The 18658-nt window shown below is 33.3% G+C and overlaps 1 protein-coding gene across 1 annotated transcript; it reads left to right on the plus strand.

Moving 5' to 3' along the window:
* Nucleotides 1-6883: 6883 nt before the first annotated feature.
* On the plus strand, nucleotides 6884-16878 carry LOC137927420 (uncharacterized). Its single transcript, XM_068771227.1, has 2 exons — nucleotides 6884-6924; nucleotides 16236-16878. Exons 1-2 carry the CDS (start codon nucleotides 6921-6923, stop codon nucleotides 16718-16720), a joined length of 489 nt encoding a protein of 162 aa, XP_068627328.1. The 5' UTR covers nucleotides 6884-6920; the 3' UTR covers nucleotides 16721-16878.
* The last annotated feature ends 1780 nt before the right edge of the window (nucleotides 16879-18658 follow it).

Here is an 18658-nt window from a genome sequence, read left to right on the forward strand (position 1 = left end):
AAGTGGTTGAACTAAGTTCCATTGTGATGGTATCATCACACGTGACGCTGTTACGTTCCGGTCGCTCGAAAGAGGTCATCACGACAGAAATCATCTATAAAATTCATGGAATAATATTGGATGGTCAGAGAAAAAATATACGCGGAGACGGTAGATATCTCAACTGAGCGATTGCATTATATTAAACGGTTTTATTTAGTTCGACCCGTACGGAATTTATATGTTTATTTAATTGGGTCAAAATTAGAAATTGAAATTTAAGCACATTCCCGTTGTCAGATTGATCTGAAATTTGGTACACACATTTAATTTAGATGGCCATAAAATCAATAACATTATAAATCTAAGACGGCCGCCGATACAAAATGGCGGATTACATATTTTTCCTTAACCCCCTCAATATGGATATCAAATGAAAGGGCTACACTAGTAAAACACGATGATTATGTCAAAATTTAAAATTCAAGATGGACGCCGTTCCAATATGGCGGACTAGGTACATATTTCTCAACAACCACCACAATATGGGTATCAAATAAAACCGTTTAACTTAAAAGTTTTTTTACCGATTTTTATTTTACATTAATATTTTTACATGAAAACGTATCCTCGAGACTGGTGTTATATACTACAATCGTGTGACCACTTCAAAGGAGTGCTTGACGATGTTCAACCGCAACCTGACGAGTGCAATACCCCAGGTGAACCTGCATCAAAGAAGGACAAGGTGAGTCAGTCAGCCAACAAAGTTATAACCACAGTTTGCTTGGATGCGTTCGGTGTAATTTTACTTATTTAGAGCAAAATTTGGCGAAAAAAAGTGTAGTTTTATCAGGACGATACATGAGTGTACAATGCATGTGACTAATCTAAATAGATAATCTGGGTTACGAACTGCAATCAAACCCAGAATATTTTCCAGATTTACCCTCTTCGACTATATTATTTTTTCAAACCTGGATGAATGTACTTGGTAGTAAAATTTCGAATTCTGAGGGTCTACGGAAAATCTATTATTTAGAAGGAACAATTTTTTTTATAAACGCTGGACTGCTGATTTTTTATATAAAATTTGACTATATTAAAACAAAACGTCTATTTGCTGATAACTTTTTTATACAAATATTATCGGACTTACAAAGGAGTGCTTACTGTAAAACAAAACGCGTGCTAACTTTTTATAAATTTTAGTTATACAGACAAAGGTAAGAACGAAAAAAAAATTGCAATACGAATATTAAAGTCAAAACAAGTTTTCTCATACAAACCATAGAGTAAATAGGAATACTTGACCCTAGTTAAACATTTGACGTCAATTAACGCCGTTCCATAATCAGCCGCTCTCATAGGAAACCAGAAAGGATTGTATATCATAGGCAACGCCAACCCCTGACCAAAATAGATAGAAACGTTCCTGGAGTTTCTTCCGCTAGTTCTTCTCCCAGTGGTAACGCTCTCCGAAGTGTAGTAGTGATATTAGCTAGGCAATAGACCACGTCAGTTTTTATGGCTCTATTATAAGGGTCTTTCGTTCATCCTTTATAAATATGGGCAGGAACTTTAATATTCATAGGGTTAATAATTTTTTTCAGTTTTAGTTTTTATTTCTTCTTCCTTCAAAAGTTCTGCAATTTTTATCATTTTTCAAATACCTTTAAAGTGTCTCTCATGCTCCATAATTCCCGAAATATCACAGACACAGTAAACATACAATATCACATTGGAATTGTGTCTTGTATGATTTTACTTCCCAATTGTACACATATAACCCATAATCAAGTCTAGTTTCGACCATCTTGGGCGCCATTTTATCGGAATGCTAAGTAGGTGATTGACGACTACACAAGCCCAGGTCCAGTCGTGGGACGCCTTGAGCCTGATCACTTGGCGACCTCCAAATCCAAAAAAGAGTTTAAAGAACGTTAAGACGTAAACAAACAAAAATATTATATTCCATAATGCATTACAATGAAAATATAATCACAATATTATTAATGTTTTGAAATGCACGAAATTGATAAGATATTTCATTATTAAAATCATACGAATCGATTGTTAAGATACTCGTACTAAACCAATAAATAAACACTCTGAAATACGTGTTTGTATTTACATTGAGGCGGGCTAAGAATATTTTACAATACGAGATCTGTTAGGGCTTCTGATTGTATATAAATACTACGTTATCTTGTATTATTGGGTTGTTCGGAAAGTAATTTCTTTTTTTCCCGACAGAGGATTTAATTATATTTTTTCACACTTCGCCTCACTCGTCGCATTGTCATTAAATGTTTCGACAGCTGATATAGCTAGGCTTTTGTGTGTGTGAATAAAGTTGATAATTAAATGTGTGAATAACTTCAATTGATTTTACGCAATAGTTTTTGGTCGGTGCCCTTTTAAATATGAAGAGCAATAAGCAGCATTTTCAACATGTTTTACTTTTTTACTATAGAAAAGATACAAATGCTGTTTAAGCCAGAAAGAAATTAACCCATCTGTACGGAGATGTGTATGTTGACAATACGCCAATGCCAGAACTGGTTTGCAAAATTTCGGAAATTTTGATATAAAAGATACACCACGTTCTGGAAGGCCGGTTGAAACTGATAAAGACATTTGTTGATGCAAACCGGCGAATAATAACATATGAGATTGGTGATGGTATTTTTCAATAGTTATTTTGCGCGCCAAATTACACGCTTGCCTAAGTTGAATTAGATAAAAAATGAGACTCGATTTTTTTCTAGAATTTAATCCCATATATAACCATAGGCGTAGGTACATATCCACCGGAAACGTCCTCTATTATGTAAACTGAAGATATAGATAACGTTTCAGGAAATCGCTGGATGCTGGCAGCGTAGTATCCTGGTCCCTGGTCATCTTGACGATCTTTAGGGGAGGCCTCTAGCCCTTAACTTGGCATAAATATTTTTATAATATTACATTAATATTCATACCACTTGACATTTAAGACCCAAGGATGCCAACAGAAAAAACTGAACATGCGTTCGAAAATTAAAAAATTACCTAAACATTCACATACAAATGATTACTTGGCGTTCAAAATTGATGACACTATTTCTTTTAATTCTGATGTATCTCTACAGATACATTATCAAGAAAAGGGTTAAGAGAGGCTCCCGAGGGAGAGATCTGTCGGCTGATATGATGATGATGATTTAATCCCATTCTTCTTCTTGAAGTGCCTCTCCAATTAGTGGAGGTCGGCTATCAGCTTCCTGCTCTCTTCCTTATTTTTGGTTCTGCGTAATAGCTCAGCAGCGCTGGCGATTCCGGTCCACTCTCTAATGTTACGAAGCCACGACTACTTTCTCCTACCAACCTTCCTTTTAATCCCATTGGTGATGTTTATTACCTTCCAAAGGCTCATCTGCAAAATTGATTCATTCGGCCAAAAAACGTGCACTGCAACGCACAGGTCTTCTCCAATGGCCTTGCGCTGCTCGCATTCCAGGACTTCTACAAAATTATAAACTTACTTCATAATAACATTTTTCATGAAAATCTAAAAGATTTAATTTAATCTAAATTCGGAAGTTTGCAAATGTGATGGTAATTATTTTATCATTGCTCGTTTAGAGTAAGTGTACATAAAACGCTTCTTGGTCTATGGTGAAAATATAAGGTGGTAAGCAATAGCCCTCTGCGCTATTAAAGGTTGACAGATGCTGCTAAAATCGCATTGATACAATGTGACGTAGGACAAGACGTAGCAAGATATGAGTACTCTGGAGTCTAGAAGCGATGATATGGGATACCTCAATGGGTTGTTGTTTGAATGTTAGTCCAAGAGACAAATATATATATATATATATATATATATATATATATATATATATATATATATATATGTTTGTTTTATAAATAGTAACAATAGCAGGTAAGAAACGTAGGTAGAAAAGGGAGGCGAAGAATAAGGATACTTGGACTGACCTGGAAAAGGCCTGTACCCAGTGGAGGATTCCAATGACATAGTGATATTCATGGTGATAGATTATTACTTCAAAAGCTTTAGAGGTGAATAAATAGCTCATTCGATATCAATTACTACAGGGTATACATTATCCAAAACCATAGTTTAATGGTTTTAGAAACAATAAATAGCGTAATGATTATATAAAAAAAATTAGTACATGAGCAGTGCGATGCTCTGCGGTAAAGGATTGACTTGCGATCATACGTTGGGTGTTCGATTCCTCGTAAACAATTTTAAATAATTCACACTTTGTGCATTTTATATATGATTTCCATTACTTACAGGCAAGTTTCCAAAAGATTGGCAGCAGTGTCATCTGCGTACTATAATACAACACTGCAATCGCCAATTCGGCAGCCAAGCGTGGCGATTATGGTATTTTCCACCATAGATATTTCTAGAGGTACCACATGCCTTGCAGTAGGTGTCTATGGGCTGTAACGACGAGAAGTATATGTTGCAGCCTTTATCCTGCCACAAGCTATTGGCCTGTGACATTCTAGTAGTAAAACATATTTCAAGACCAATCACTTTATACAAGATGATTCGAAGTAAGTGTTGAAGCTTCAAATATTTTTGCTTACAATTGCTTCGTTGCCATAAATTAATAATTTTAAAGCTTTTCCATCTATAACCAATTATCTTAACCAATGTAGTTAATTTATAGATTTTTTTTAGGTTATTGTAAATAAAAGCTTATATATTAACTAGCTGATCCCGCAAACGTTGTTTTGCAAAAAAAAAAATAGTTTTTAATTAACAAATGTAAGATAAGGGTTGATCGTAGAGGGGTGAAAATTTAGGTTTGTATGTATTTTTGTATGTTGTATCATAATAAAATAAAAACCAAAAAAAATTGTCTAAAAAAATTAAAAATAAAATTTAGTGGTGGACCACCCTTATCACTTAGGGGTATGGAAAATAGATAGTAGCCGATTCTCAGACATACTGAATACGCATATTAAATTTGGTAAAAATCGGTCAAGCCGTTTCGGAGGAGTTCAAGTTCGAACACCGTGACACGAGAATTTTATTTATTAATACAGACAGACAGTGAACATTAGCTGCATATGTACATGTATACGAATCATCCGCAAGAATTGGTTGGCACGCATTATGCAAGATGCAACAAGAAATGATATTCTGTTTCTTGGTACGTAACTTGAATTGTTTTTACTACTTTATGAACGGTGATATGTAAAATTAACGAAATTTCTATTGTATTTTACTTATTACCACTGTTGGGGTACAAGCCACGTTTTATTAACAGTGCCTTAATCATATTTAAAGAGAAATATCATCATTATATTGTATTAAAAAAAGTGATAGTTTTTTTTTTTTTTTTCCAAGAGTCTTGCTTTTTCTCTGTAAGCGACACAAAGAAATTTGTTAAAAAAAGTATGCATTAGTCTCCCTTTAAGATCGCCACTATGACAAGTCTTACGCTGCCCGAACCCAGCGAGTTTGGTCCAGGTGGCTTCCAGGTCCTCTTAGTGCGAAGCCTTCCCATACCGAGTCTACTGTCTCATGGTTTTCACTCGAAAACCTTCGGTGTAAAATAATTAATTAAATTATTATGACAGTAATTGTTGTATGTTTATTTTTAAGACGCATTACGACTGTTTTAATTAGTAATTAGATTAATTACTTTGTTCATTTATTTAATGTCTTAATAATTATCAACGATTTTGTACAAAACAAACTTTTATTATTTAGTAAATTGTATGACGTTAATACAAATATGATTATAATTTATTTGTATGGCTTCATATCAGGTGTGAGCAACCTTTTGAATAGCCAATTTAAATTTGAAATTATTAATTAGGCGGGTTTCAAAAAAAGTAAGTAACAATGCTTATCCATAATAAACATTAATAGAAAAATTTAAAAAGAATTAAATTTTAATGCAAAATAAAAACAAACAAACATAAAAAATACATGAAATAAATGTACTTTAATTTTTAATCAGAAATTTGGTACTGTTTCTTTGATACAGGTTGAATAAAATTAGCCGAAAAAGGCGGCTTTCTATAATTATCCACGATTTTGTACTAATTTTTTTTAATATGATTCAAAATCTTGCGCTACTCGCATCCAGCGACTTCTCCCAACCTTGACAACATCATCATTTCATCACCTAGACCAGTGATTCCCAAAGTGGTCTATATCGACCCCTAGGGGTCTATGACAACCTGCAAGAAGTCTACGTCAGCGAAAAAATTTTGGGAGTCCATGAAATGAAGATGGGAGTCCACGATAGTGGATCTCAACATATACACTGATAGTATCTATTTACTCACATCATACTATCTTATAATATCAAAACATTTACATTATTTATGAAAGTACCTATGAAGATGTGTTACATAAGTAGTTACAAAATTGACGCCAAATGTTGATAATTTATTATTAAAGCATCAGGTTCGTCCTTCTCACTAAAAATATTGACTAATTGCTTATGTTATTTTATTTTTAGTTTATTTAATGTTACGTATATTTTACATAACAGACACAATTTTTTTTTGAATAGTTTTAATTTATATTCAATTAGTAAATGTGTAAATTAACATGTTTTTTTACTTTAAGTTTTTAACGCTAAACTTCACTACAGTTAGAAATTTACAGGAAATCAATATCAGGTAAGTAGGGGGTCTACCCAACACGGAAAAACATGGCAAGGGGTCTACAACACAAAAAAGTCTCTCTCTTGCCTAGACCTATCTAATCCTCTTACTTATCATTAAGTGAATATATTACAATATACATGAAAATAATAAAAATATATAATTTTTAATATGTTTATCTGATTGGATAACTGTTGCATAGCATCGTCCACGTTTATGAATAATTACGTCAGCAGCTCAAAGTGCGCGCGCCGGTCGTCTGCAGTCTGTCAGCGAAGCTACTTCACCAAGCGATGAGTGAGTACAGATTATAAACATATATACTTGTTTACAAATAAGTTATTTTGTCCAAAATATCTACAATATTATATCCAGTTTATTACTTAGTTTCTGTCGTCTATTTATCGTTTGTTTACAGTTTATTTTGCCTATATTATTGTAACAATGTAAGATATGTTTACTCTTTCGCATACGCTTCGCTAAGCACCTTCGAATATTCAAGACATTAAAAAACATAACTATAAATATGTATTTATTCATATTTAAATGTACGTTTGGATTGCTTCGAAAAAAGATTGCTTCATATTATAATCGAATTGTTTAGCAGCTACATAAACATTATCCTGTTTCACCGGGTAACCTTTTTTTCTATTTATTCTTATTATAAAGTAAGATTCAAAAATCCTTTTTTGACATCTCACAAGATTGATTACACTGTATGGCTATATCTAATATATAAAATTCTCGTGTCACGGTGTTCGAACTTGAACTCCTCTGAAACGGCTTGACTGATTTTTACCAAATTTAATATGCGTATTCAGTAGGTCTGAGAATCGGCTACTATCTATTTTCTATACCCCTAAGTGTTAAAGGTTGTTCACACTTAAAAAAATTTTTTTTTTTAACGAAATTTTTTGTTTTTATTTTTTTATGATACAGCATACAAAAATACATACATGCCTAAATTTTCACCCCTCTGCGATCAACCCTTTTTTTATTTGTTAATTAAAAACTTTATTTTTTTGCAAAGCACTGTTTGCGGGTTCAGCTAGTATGTAACATATATATAAACCACGTTAGGAAACACGTCTGTTATTAGCCAAAACGAAACAACACTTGCTATAGGCGGTAAAAATTTGTAATGAATGTTATCTTTGCAAGTTTTTACTATTGTTTACATATTAACAAAGGGGTCGTCGACTCTTATTAAACATGTTTTACCAATTTCTTAGATTTTGACCAGACAAGTGTTTTATGACTCAGGACTACGGTTGCATTCTTTTGTGGTTTGAAGTATCCTGGTCCTGTTACGTCGCACTTGATCAATCTTGCTTTTTAGCGAATAAATTTAATAATTTTATAAAAATATCAAGATTTTTATTATATACGCGTATGACTTGTTCCAATAACGATTTTGTCTTTATATATTATAAATAGTTTAATAATAAATATAAATAATAAAAGACAGTCACATGAGATATTAGAAATACATAATAAAAGCGTAAGAGGGGTCTGAATTGGGTAAGAGGGAGAAAGAAGAGCTAAATGTAAAAGAGGACTTAGTGCATCATTCGACTTGCTCGACTTCGCATGTATTTATTTTGTCTCCGCTTGCAATTACTTAAATCAGTGTTTTTTAAAACGGACATAAGTTGTACTATAAGACATTTCAAGGTTATCCATTCATTACCGGACACCCTGTATATATATATGCAACCTTTTATTAAAATCTTTTTGCTTATACTATTTGTGTCTGGCTGGTTTAGTCAGCATTACAAAAGGTAACATTAAAAAAGTCGAAACGAGTTTGCACTGTCTCGCCGCGTGTTATTTTTGATTTCTTTTATTTTCATAATGATTGAATTCTTTAAAGAAATTCGGTATTTTCAACAATGCAAAGCAAGTCGCGTAGTAAAATTTTTTGTGACATTTATAGAGTTGGTTCCACAAGATGCATGTGTCTGAGTGCAGAAAAGATTGATTTAAGCGTTTTTAAAAAAGGAAATTTTGATTTCAAAGATGCAACTCGCTCTAGACGCTCAGTTACGAAATAAATGGACTCTATTTTAAAAAGATTGGAACAAGATTAGCTTACCCAGTCACGACGTAGTAAAAGAATCGAAAATTTATCACAAAACAATAACACTCAGGTTCAAGGTCACTCAGAAAAAAATAAGAGAGTTTTACTTAGAAATGGCAATACATCCGCCACATAGCTTTGTCCTGAAACTTTCAAATTTCTTTCTACTTCCTTCTCTTCAGAATTCCTTAGGCAGTATCAAGTTAACATCGAGAGGACAGCCAAAACGACTTGTAGCGATATTTTTATTATTTACTACATACAAGATGGCAAAAAATAATCGAACAAAATTTACCTATGTACTATAGTTAAATGTACACAAACTTTGAAAACATATATTTCGAATTTACATATAAAATACGAAGAAACCATTTTCCCCAATCATCATTCCAGCCGTACGACGTTAACTGCTTGACATAGATTTTCCCAAGAGATTATTAATAGGACTAGTTAGAAGCGACTTGGATCCAGGGTTTTCTGACGACCTGAACAAGATCATCTGTCCCCCTTGTGGGTGAACGTCCTCCGCTGCGTTTCCTGGCCCAAGGTCTCCATTCCGGAATCTCGAGGACCCCTGCGGCAATCTGTTCTGCTTGCTATGTGGTCTGATAACTTAATTCATATTTTATCATCATCCTCAACCTGCCTCCCGTTGTTTTTTTAATTAAGCTGGTTACATACGACCAATATATTAAAAAAAAAAAGAAGAAAAAAAAATGAAATTAAATGAAACACTCCTAACTTTGAAAACAGATTATACTCCAGTGAAATAGCTAAAAGTCACGGAACTAAATGGCAGTTATATACCACAGTTAAATGTATATAAAGTTAAAAAAAAATCAATTCAATTTCAATTAAGCGAAGTGAAGCTAGGGAATTTAGGCATTCTTTTCTTGGAAATGTTTTAACGTCGATCAAAATATTCAACTAGGAATGTAACGAATTACAATTATAACGTAATATTTTAATATTTTTTGTACATACTAAACTAAACAATACATAAGTTTTGTACTAACATAGTTACGTATCGACCTTGAGACAAAAATATATACGTATATTTCAAATTAACAATACTGGAAAAACTAAAACACTAACAAGTGAATGCATGCTATCAACTATGGCTATACTGAATAAACAGATGCATATTTACCCAAAGTTTTTACGGTAAGATAATTATGTAGACAGTTCCCCTGGTTACAAATAGATATAGAAAAACAAAACAGCAGTGGTAGCTAAGCGAGAACTTAGATTTGCAATTGTAGGTCGCGGATTTGATTACAGGGATAATATTTTATACAATTCACACTTTGTGCACTTATTATTATGTATGAGATCGCCATTTCTCCTAAACAAGTTTCCAGAGTACCATAATACCACACTGCGGTCGTCAACCTGCCTCCTGAACATGGCGATTTTGGTATATCCCCCATAGATATATGTGAGGGAGGCCTTGGACTGATAAGATGACGACAAAATAACAAAATTATATACTTTTGCAGTCTCTGTCAGCGCAATTGCAGATGTATTTTGCCGTCTCACTCGCACAATACGGTTATTTATCTGACTTGCCCATAGGAATCTCTGTATTTACATATCTCTTTAAAATAGAGCTGTTTGTGCTCCTGCATCTAGTGACTCTCTTATAGAAAAGTTTAGTGAAAAGAACTTTGGGTCGGTAGATATTGTACACACACACACACGCACACACACACTCACATACGTGCGCGTGTCTCTCTCTCTGCGTTTCTGTGTGTGCGTATCTTTCTCTCTGTGTGCGTGTATGTGTGTATATCTTTTTCTCTGTATGTGCGTGTACGTGCGTGCCTTTGGGTGTATGTGTGTGTGCTTATCTGACAATTTAGAAAAAATGCATTGTAATAAATAATTTTTTATAAATATTTAGTCAATTTAAGAAAATTAGTGACGTGAATTTAGTAGGCACTAAAAATAAAGATATGCTTGTTATACTTTTCTGAAGGCTTCAATAATCTTAATAACACCTTTGTGTGCAACTATATATAATGTAACAATACACTTCCGTGTTATTTATCTAAATTACCTTGTAATCAATTTAAGAATTTTATAAATTAAACCTTTTAAATTATCCGAACATAGTGTATGAATTGTAAAAGCGACCATAAATTATTGGGAAAATCAATCCGATTTACATTTTCTTCTTTTCAAAAGAAAGATTCCCACTACAAGTCCTGTCAAGTCGGTGTTACGCTGTTCCCATCTAATTAATTCCTTCGACCTAGACTATGTCCTCGGTCCTCCTAATGGGGGATACCCTACCTAACCTTTTTCTAGTTTCTATCAAACATCAAAATTCAAAATCAAAATATTCTTTACTCCAATAATTCGAATTGCCAATCAACATAAAATTTCGGCGTTACTGTCTCTACGGTAAGCTACCACCGGCAAGTTCAACACCGAAGCAGTTCTGCCAAGAGCAGGCCAGAAACTCAACAGTTGCTCTTTACAAATATAGATTTATAAAGAGCGCGTGACAATAATTAGCTTCCTAAGTCAGTATCAACAACTTTTAATTCTACTCATCAAGTTAGTACATTGTTCTAGGATATAATAATATAGTATTTTTTAACATTTGTTTTAAATCTCTCCTGTGGCAGATCTAAAATTATTTGTGGAATTTTTTGTACATACAATAACATATCACGTGCGTTGACTGGTTTATTTAATTTTTGAAGACGAAAACTGGAAGTAGTCAAGATATTTTTATTCTTTATCTCTATTACCGCTATTTAAATAATTTGGAAGGTTTTCCGGACAAACAAAACATTATTATAGGTATATTGTGATGCTACGATGTAATAAGGAATTACATTAAGGACATATAGCGATCCAATCTCCTCTGTTTTGTGAACAGACTCTGAGTTACTAGAGGGTTCTGTTTCAATAAGTTCGAATTTTAAATCACTTTGTCTTTAGAGAGTATCATAAATAAAAAAAAATCTTCAGATATAATGCAAGGAAATGTTAAATCATTGCGAAATATTAGTGTATGCTAGTGTCCTTCACACATTTACTTCAAGAATTTTAAATGAGTTTTCCTTCCGTTTCCATTTTCCTTTATCACGATTATTTGATATGAATTCTTGGGATATAATATTAATAGTAAAGCTGTTCTGGTATTCTTTCGGTGGTGGTGATTATATTTATTTATTTACTTTATCGGAGATAAACAGTAACAAAAGGCAGTAAGAAAGTAGAAGCTTAGAAGCTTAGAAATATAAATTTGTTACAATTGTTACGTTATAACTATCTCACTGAGAACATATAATGATTTATAGTCAAACAATAAAAAAACAAATAAAAACATTACTAAACAGGGATCAAAGATTATGGTTTATATATTTATATTATGGTTTAAATTGTATTGTATGTACTCAATAATTTCGAACAAAATTGTCTTTTAAAAGATACGAGAGAGCACGAGAATATATCAATATTCTTTAATTTTCTAACAAATTAATTGTGGAGGCCATACATTCTGTACAAGGGTGCACGTTTACCGATATTTGTCCTAGCCGATGATAAAAAAAGAGAGATCTAGAACGCTTTCTTACTCCAGGAATTCGAAAGTTAACCTCGGACAACAGTTCCGAACAGTTAACATTGCCACCACAAATATTTTTAAGTGTAGTGGCGTCCATTAGAGAACGTCGATCCTTCAATGATAACATTCGGTATCTGTTTAAAAACATTATCCTATATAGATAATAATTGGAATAAATAAATATTTTCTGTACAAAAGTGCTTTCCACAATATCTTACCTATTCAGCATTGGATAAATATGTATCCGGATAACTAGTTATGACGGTTATAAAAAACGTTCCAGCTCTATAAATAAAATTTAAAATATTAAAATATATATCGCGCAGTGTTTATATGAAATGTATGTATATACATAAACATGTCTTTGAACAAGGTTAAAAGAAAACTTGCACATGTTTTTAGTCACAGTGCTGTTTGATAATTTGTTACTAGTTCAATACCGTAGCTTCGCTTGTATATATATATTTTCTATATTCCGACCGTATCACTGTGTTCTTGTTTTTGGGCGCCATTTTGATATAACAAGAGCTGTAGGTGTAACTAGGTGTACTAATAAAATAAACCATGTATTATTTCAGATACAGGATGTCCAGCGTTAGACATAGACTTCTCCTGAAGATATATTGATATATACCCGTTTTGTTTTTGGTTTCTTTGGCCCCGTCTTTGGTTTCTTTCATTCAACTCCTATCATGAGTGGATATGGCCTTTATTTACATGATATATTCTTTTTTTTATTTTCATACTAATATTTAGTCCTTTTCAATGTCTTTCATTCCATCATCTAATTTCATTCACAATCTCTCATTCGTTTTCACACTTTCCTTCTATACATCGCATCACTTTCTTTCGCCTTTTCTCAAGTTCTACAATTTTACTTTTATTATTTTAATAATTTGTTTAACGATTTATTTATTAGTACTCTTATTTGTTTTCTTATCTATAGCGCATTAGACTAACATTTCTATTATAAGTTTGTTTAATATTTTCAATATTCTTGTTTTTAATTTATTTCATCTATTCATTTATTAGTTTTTATCGCTTCTCTTATTACCAATTTGCAGAACTCCAAAAAGGTCTGGCGACGCCCCGCTTTGCTCGCCAGTGAGGCTATGTTCTCCTCTATTCTCTCTCCTAACCAAGAATGCTATTCTGGTCTTACATATACGATGTAAGAAAAGTACCAATATTTAGCCACTTCCGCACATGCAGTGCCAAACACATAGGCACTAATCGGTGTAACATAACTCCTGAAAATGTCCCGTGGAGGGGTGAAACACGTGTTAAGTGATTTAACAGTGGCAGTTGTGTAATTCGCATTGTTTGCCGCATACGCATTTATCAGCGGGCTGGCAAGCGGTGCAACACGACTACGACTGCATGTGCGGAAGTGGCTAAATATTGGTCCTTTTCTTACTTAGGATGGACTTCCGCGGGGTAACGCCTGATTCCATTAAATATTTTACTTATACAATGTCTCGCGACGACCTTGACAATCTCATCTGTCCACCTTGTTAGTGGATTTACTACGCTGCGGTTACTGGTCTGTGGCCACCAGAACACGAAATCATCAAGCACCTGGTGGCCATCTGTTCTAGTCTTTATGTGACCTGCCAACTACAATTACAACTTGCCAATCCGCTGGGATATTTCGTTTACTTTCGTCCGTCTATGTATCTCCTAATGAAAATTCAAGCATAGCTCACGTCGTGGCTCTTTGGGCTAACAGCTTGCGAATGAGAATGAATGAAATGAGAGACCACGTTTAGTGATGTAAATCTCTCGTTATATTAGAGATGGAAATGTGTCCCTGACAAGAAAAGAGTGATTTATATGTTTTTAGTCTTGGTATATATATATCACTCTTTTATATCTTTATCTCATTTATCTCGGTACAGCTCAGAGAGAGAATAAGGCAGCTAACATTAAAAATAAATCCATTGTATCTTCGGCTCCATTAGCTCAGACTTAGAACTCATTAAGGCGGAAAAAAGTGTAAAATTGAAATATTGGAATACAGTAAAGCCGATATTTCCTTCATACTTGACAGGCTTAGGACTGTTAACATAAATAAATATATTAGTTTACACTTGCTTCTTTTAGGATCAAAAAAGATAAACACCCGCGCCTGTGATGTTGTCGTTCCGAAAATCCGTAGTTTACATTTTTAATACAAACATGCAATAGCTATCCGCCTCTCTCTTTTACGTGTAAATTGCTATACAAGCCCATCTCTTTCTCTCTAACTCTGAACGAGTCGCAACTCATCACGAAAATGGACTCTTAACTGTAAGATATAGAGATCACAATTCACACACAAGGTGACGGAAGAGAGGAATAGGAAAAGAGGAAATGGAATGAAAGGGTAAGACAGACGAAATGTGGAAAGTAAGAAAAAGAATGAAGAAAATGAAATGGATGTAGAGTGCGGAAAAAAATAAGATGTGTTCCACAAGATAGGGGTGCGAAATAAAGAAAAAAAAAACTGAAACAATTTATTTAAAGTCACTCATTTGTAGGCGACTTCATCAGTCAGACTGATTGATTTCAATCATGAAATTGATCATAAATGACCATTGATCACAACAGTGATGCAAGATTAGAAAGCTACATACATGTAGCTACTCTATTAATTTCCGTAATATTAATCAACTTGTATCAAACAAACCGTACCAAATTTCTGATTAATATTTAATTTCTTTTTCTGTACTTTTCTTGTTATGTTACATTAAATCTTACTTACGAATAAACACCCGTTAATTACTTTTTTTGAGGCACGACAAATAAATAATTTTAAATTTAAATTGGCCACTTGTTTATAAAGGTTGATCACCCCTGATATAAAGCATTACAAATATATTATAATCATATTTGTGTTAAGGTCATACAATTTACTAAATAATAAAACTTAATTTAGTACATAATAAATGATATTTATTATAACATTAAATCAATCAATAAAGTGATTACATTAATTACGAATCAAAACAATTGTTTGGCGTAATAAAAATAAATTTAATTATCTTAGACCGGATGGTCGAAGGTTTAAGAAAACGGGCCATGAGCCGATAAACGCTCCTCACGTGCAGGCTTCCCACTAAGTGGGCCATCATAGTCAGGATTGCGGAAACTTGCTGGTTGCTTTGGGATATGCTTATGCTTTGCAGAAGGTGTTTGTCGACTGATATAATGATGATGTGATAAAGTATGTTATAAAAGGTAATTACAGCTGACCCATCACCTACGCAATTGTTATTTCAAAGGCCCCACACGAGTCCACGTGAAGTCTGGTGTTACAATAAGTTTTACAATAAGTTGCTAAAACTTAGGTTTTCGTTTTCCGTTTAAGAATCTTGACTTGCGACACCCTGAATTTTTTTATTTGTTTCTTTAATATAACACGAAACGTGGTATCAACAAGTTATTGGTTGAGATTTCTCTGTATGAGGTCTGTTCGCGACTGACTGGGCTCCTTGAAATCTTTATGTTTTAATTCGTTTTTTAAACTTTTGATATTGACAGTTTGTGCCGCGATGCACTTTTTGCATGTTCGTTTTGTTCTGTCAGTCTATTGTTACTGTAAGCTAGTTTTGTAAAATTGTTATGAAATTAGAACAATCATTTGCATTCATTTAATCCGTTACAAGGTAAGCAGATCCGTAGACGAAACTAAGTTACTGATATAGACCTGCGGATTGGCAAGTTGGAGTGATAGTGGGTAGCCAAGACACCACATTAAGGTCCTGGAGTGAAGGCCATGGATGGTCAAGCTCAAAGTAAGATATCCTAACCTAACCTAACCTTTAAGGTGGATAGTCTTATTTAGGTCATCGGATAAGTAAATAAAAGAGGCCTATGTCCAACAGTGGTCTATGGTTTTAATGATGTTGTTCATGAATGGTACGAATTCTGACAAGAACTGGTTTCTAAAAGAAGATTTTGTTACAGATCACCTACTTGTACTCATTCTGGCACTGGCCAGTGTTACTGCGAGTCCTCTAGAGGAGGATCTAAACAAGTACGATGCGGACAACGTCCAAACCCTGCAGAAAGAATTCAACCTTGCCGTCTACGTGGAAAATTTCAAAAAGGTCATGTCAGAATATGTCCTATCAGCTTACAAACATCTAACGACAGTCGAACTGGAAAAAGTAAAGCAAGTTCTAGAAGACTTCTTAAAAAGATTTGCGGACGATTTAAGAAAGATTCTTAAAGGAGAACAGAAGTTTGAAGAGAGAGAGAAAATAGAAGATGGTATGTCCGACGCGATATTCGATAATCTGAACGCGAAAGTTAAGGAAGAATTCACAGATGTCAGTGATGAAACAGCGAAGGAAATCGTTTACAGGTTAAGGAAGAATCTATTCGCAACTAGAGAAGAACTGGATCAAATTATAAATGAATCAAAAGTCGCGCAAGTTTTGAATTCTTAATTTAATTTGCTAAAGTCATAATTTTTGGTCTGTGACATGAAATTTAAAAACTCTGAAAAATTGATGATGGTTGAACTGTGTTGTACGTTTTAATCCGGTATCGAAAGGCGTATATTAAGAATCTGATGTAACACAGATAGACAAATCATATATAAGTTTTCGCCATTACTTTAAACTTTAATGTTTAAGGTTAAGTTTATAAATGTAATCCATTCATAGAAATTTTCCCAACAGTGGAAATATAAACAAGATGAGATTATATTAGTTTCCTGTTTTATTTATCAAGTATTGACAACTGAATTAACAATGTTACGTTCAAGTAAAAATTAGAATTATAGGTTCGGTTAAAAAAAATTGACAGTTAAAACTCACAGCGTCACTCCATATTATTACACAATATTATACCACTATTAGCTGCAAAAAAACAGTGAATAATTATATAAAAATGACAGATTCGAAATTCAAAAATAATACTTTGTTTATTTTTTATCATAACAGTATTTATGGCCGGACTAAGAAGTTACATAACATATATTTAAATATTTCACGCTACATTACTAGAGTTAAATAACGGAAAATGCAACAATTGTTATCAAAAATTTTAAATTGAATATCATAAATTGTAATTCCATTTCCTTTGGTAAACAATAACATGTATAAATAAGTATTGTTAATATAATTTTAGTAATGTTATACCCATAGAGATATTATTTATTTAGTGTAGAACAGTTTTTTTTCTTAACAAATATGATATAGATATGAAATTACAAGCTGTCAAATTCTATGTTTTAAGGTTATAAATGGCGGGAAAAATTATCAAATTTGAATTATACGTCACATGTTTTAAAACATAGACACGGGTGTTTATATTTCTGCGCACAGATTATAAATTAAAATTAATACATATAAAATAAATACTTTTTTTTCAGTATTAGCATAGTGTAGTTATTTAGTTTTATAAGCATTACATGTTTTAATTTATATTTCGATATACTTTGTAAAGAATAAAATTAATGCATATGTTAATAAAAAATCTATGTTTTTTTAATTTTTTTTCTGTATCTGTGGTATTGTTTTATGAAATACGAAATTTGTTGCCAAAGCCCTGTTATGGATGAAGATCTTGAAGGACGACGTAGTATAACATGCTCCAACGTCCGGAGCGAAGATGTTCTTCCTCTTACTCTCCCTAGGAAGCCTACTTCTGCAACAATATCAAAAATAACCTAATTTGACTTTAAGTTACTTTTATATCTGTATTTATTCATTTATTCCTATGTCCCCAAGTTGGGGTAGAAGGCATCCACAGTACGTCGCCATCCCGAGCGGTCTTGAACCTCGCGCTTTACTTCGATTCACGTCATTCCAACTGCCAGGTTTATTTTGGGCAGCCACGTCTTCGTTTTTCTTGAAGATTCTATTCTATCTATATTTATCACTGTTTCTATATTATTTTTTCTTTAATACATATTTATTTTCTATATTTGAAATAATGCGATACCCTATCGCTGCAGAAGCAAAGAACCGGTTATGCCGGACTCATATCGGCTAACTACACCCTTCAACCCAAAAAGGCTAAACCTCTATTTTTAAAATGTTTATTCTTTGTTTATCACTGAATATGTTATAAAAGGTTTATATTTTAATTGTACCACAGATATAGTCCAGTGTATTGATAAAGTTGAAGTGTGCAACTGGCAGGTGATACAGCACGCGAAACAGATGGCTGCTGGGACCTTAGGATTCTTAGATAAGGACCACAGACCGGCAAGCGCAGTTTATGACGTCTATGCAAGTCGCCTCCAATTGGTCTTATTAAGTACCTTCACAGGCTTAAACTCAAAGAGAATCACTCGATGATCTATGGACCAGACCGTGGTGCACCTGGTGACTGTCCCGTATTTGGAGGACTTCGTTCTGTCTAAGACAGAAATGGGT

Source organism: Battus philenor, unplaced genomic scaffold (assembly GCF_028537555.1).
Source record: "Battus philenor isolate CCGP_79_NKW_IND1 unplaced genomic scaffold, ilBatPhil1.0.hap1 SCAF_30, whole genome shotgun sequence".
Classification (NCBI taxonomy): Eukaryota; Metazoa; Arthropoda; class Insecta; order Lepidoptera; family Papilionidae; genus Battus; species Battus philenor.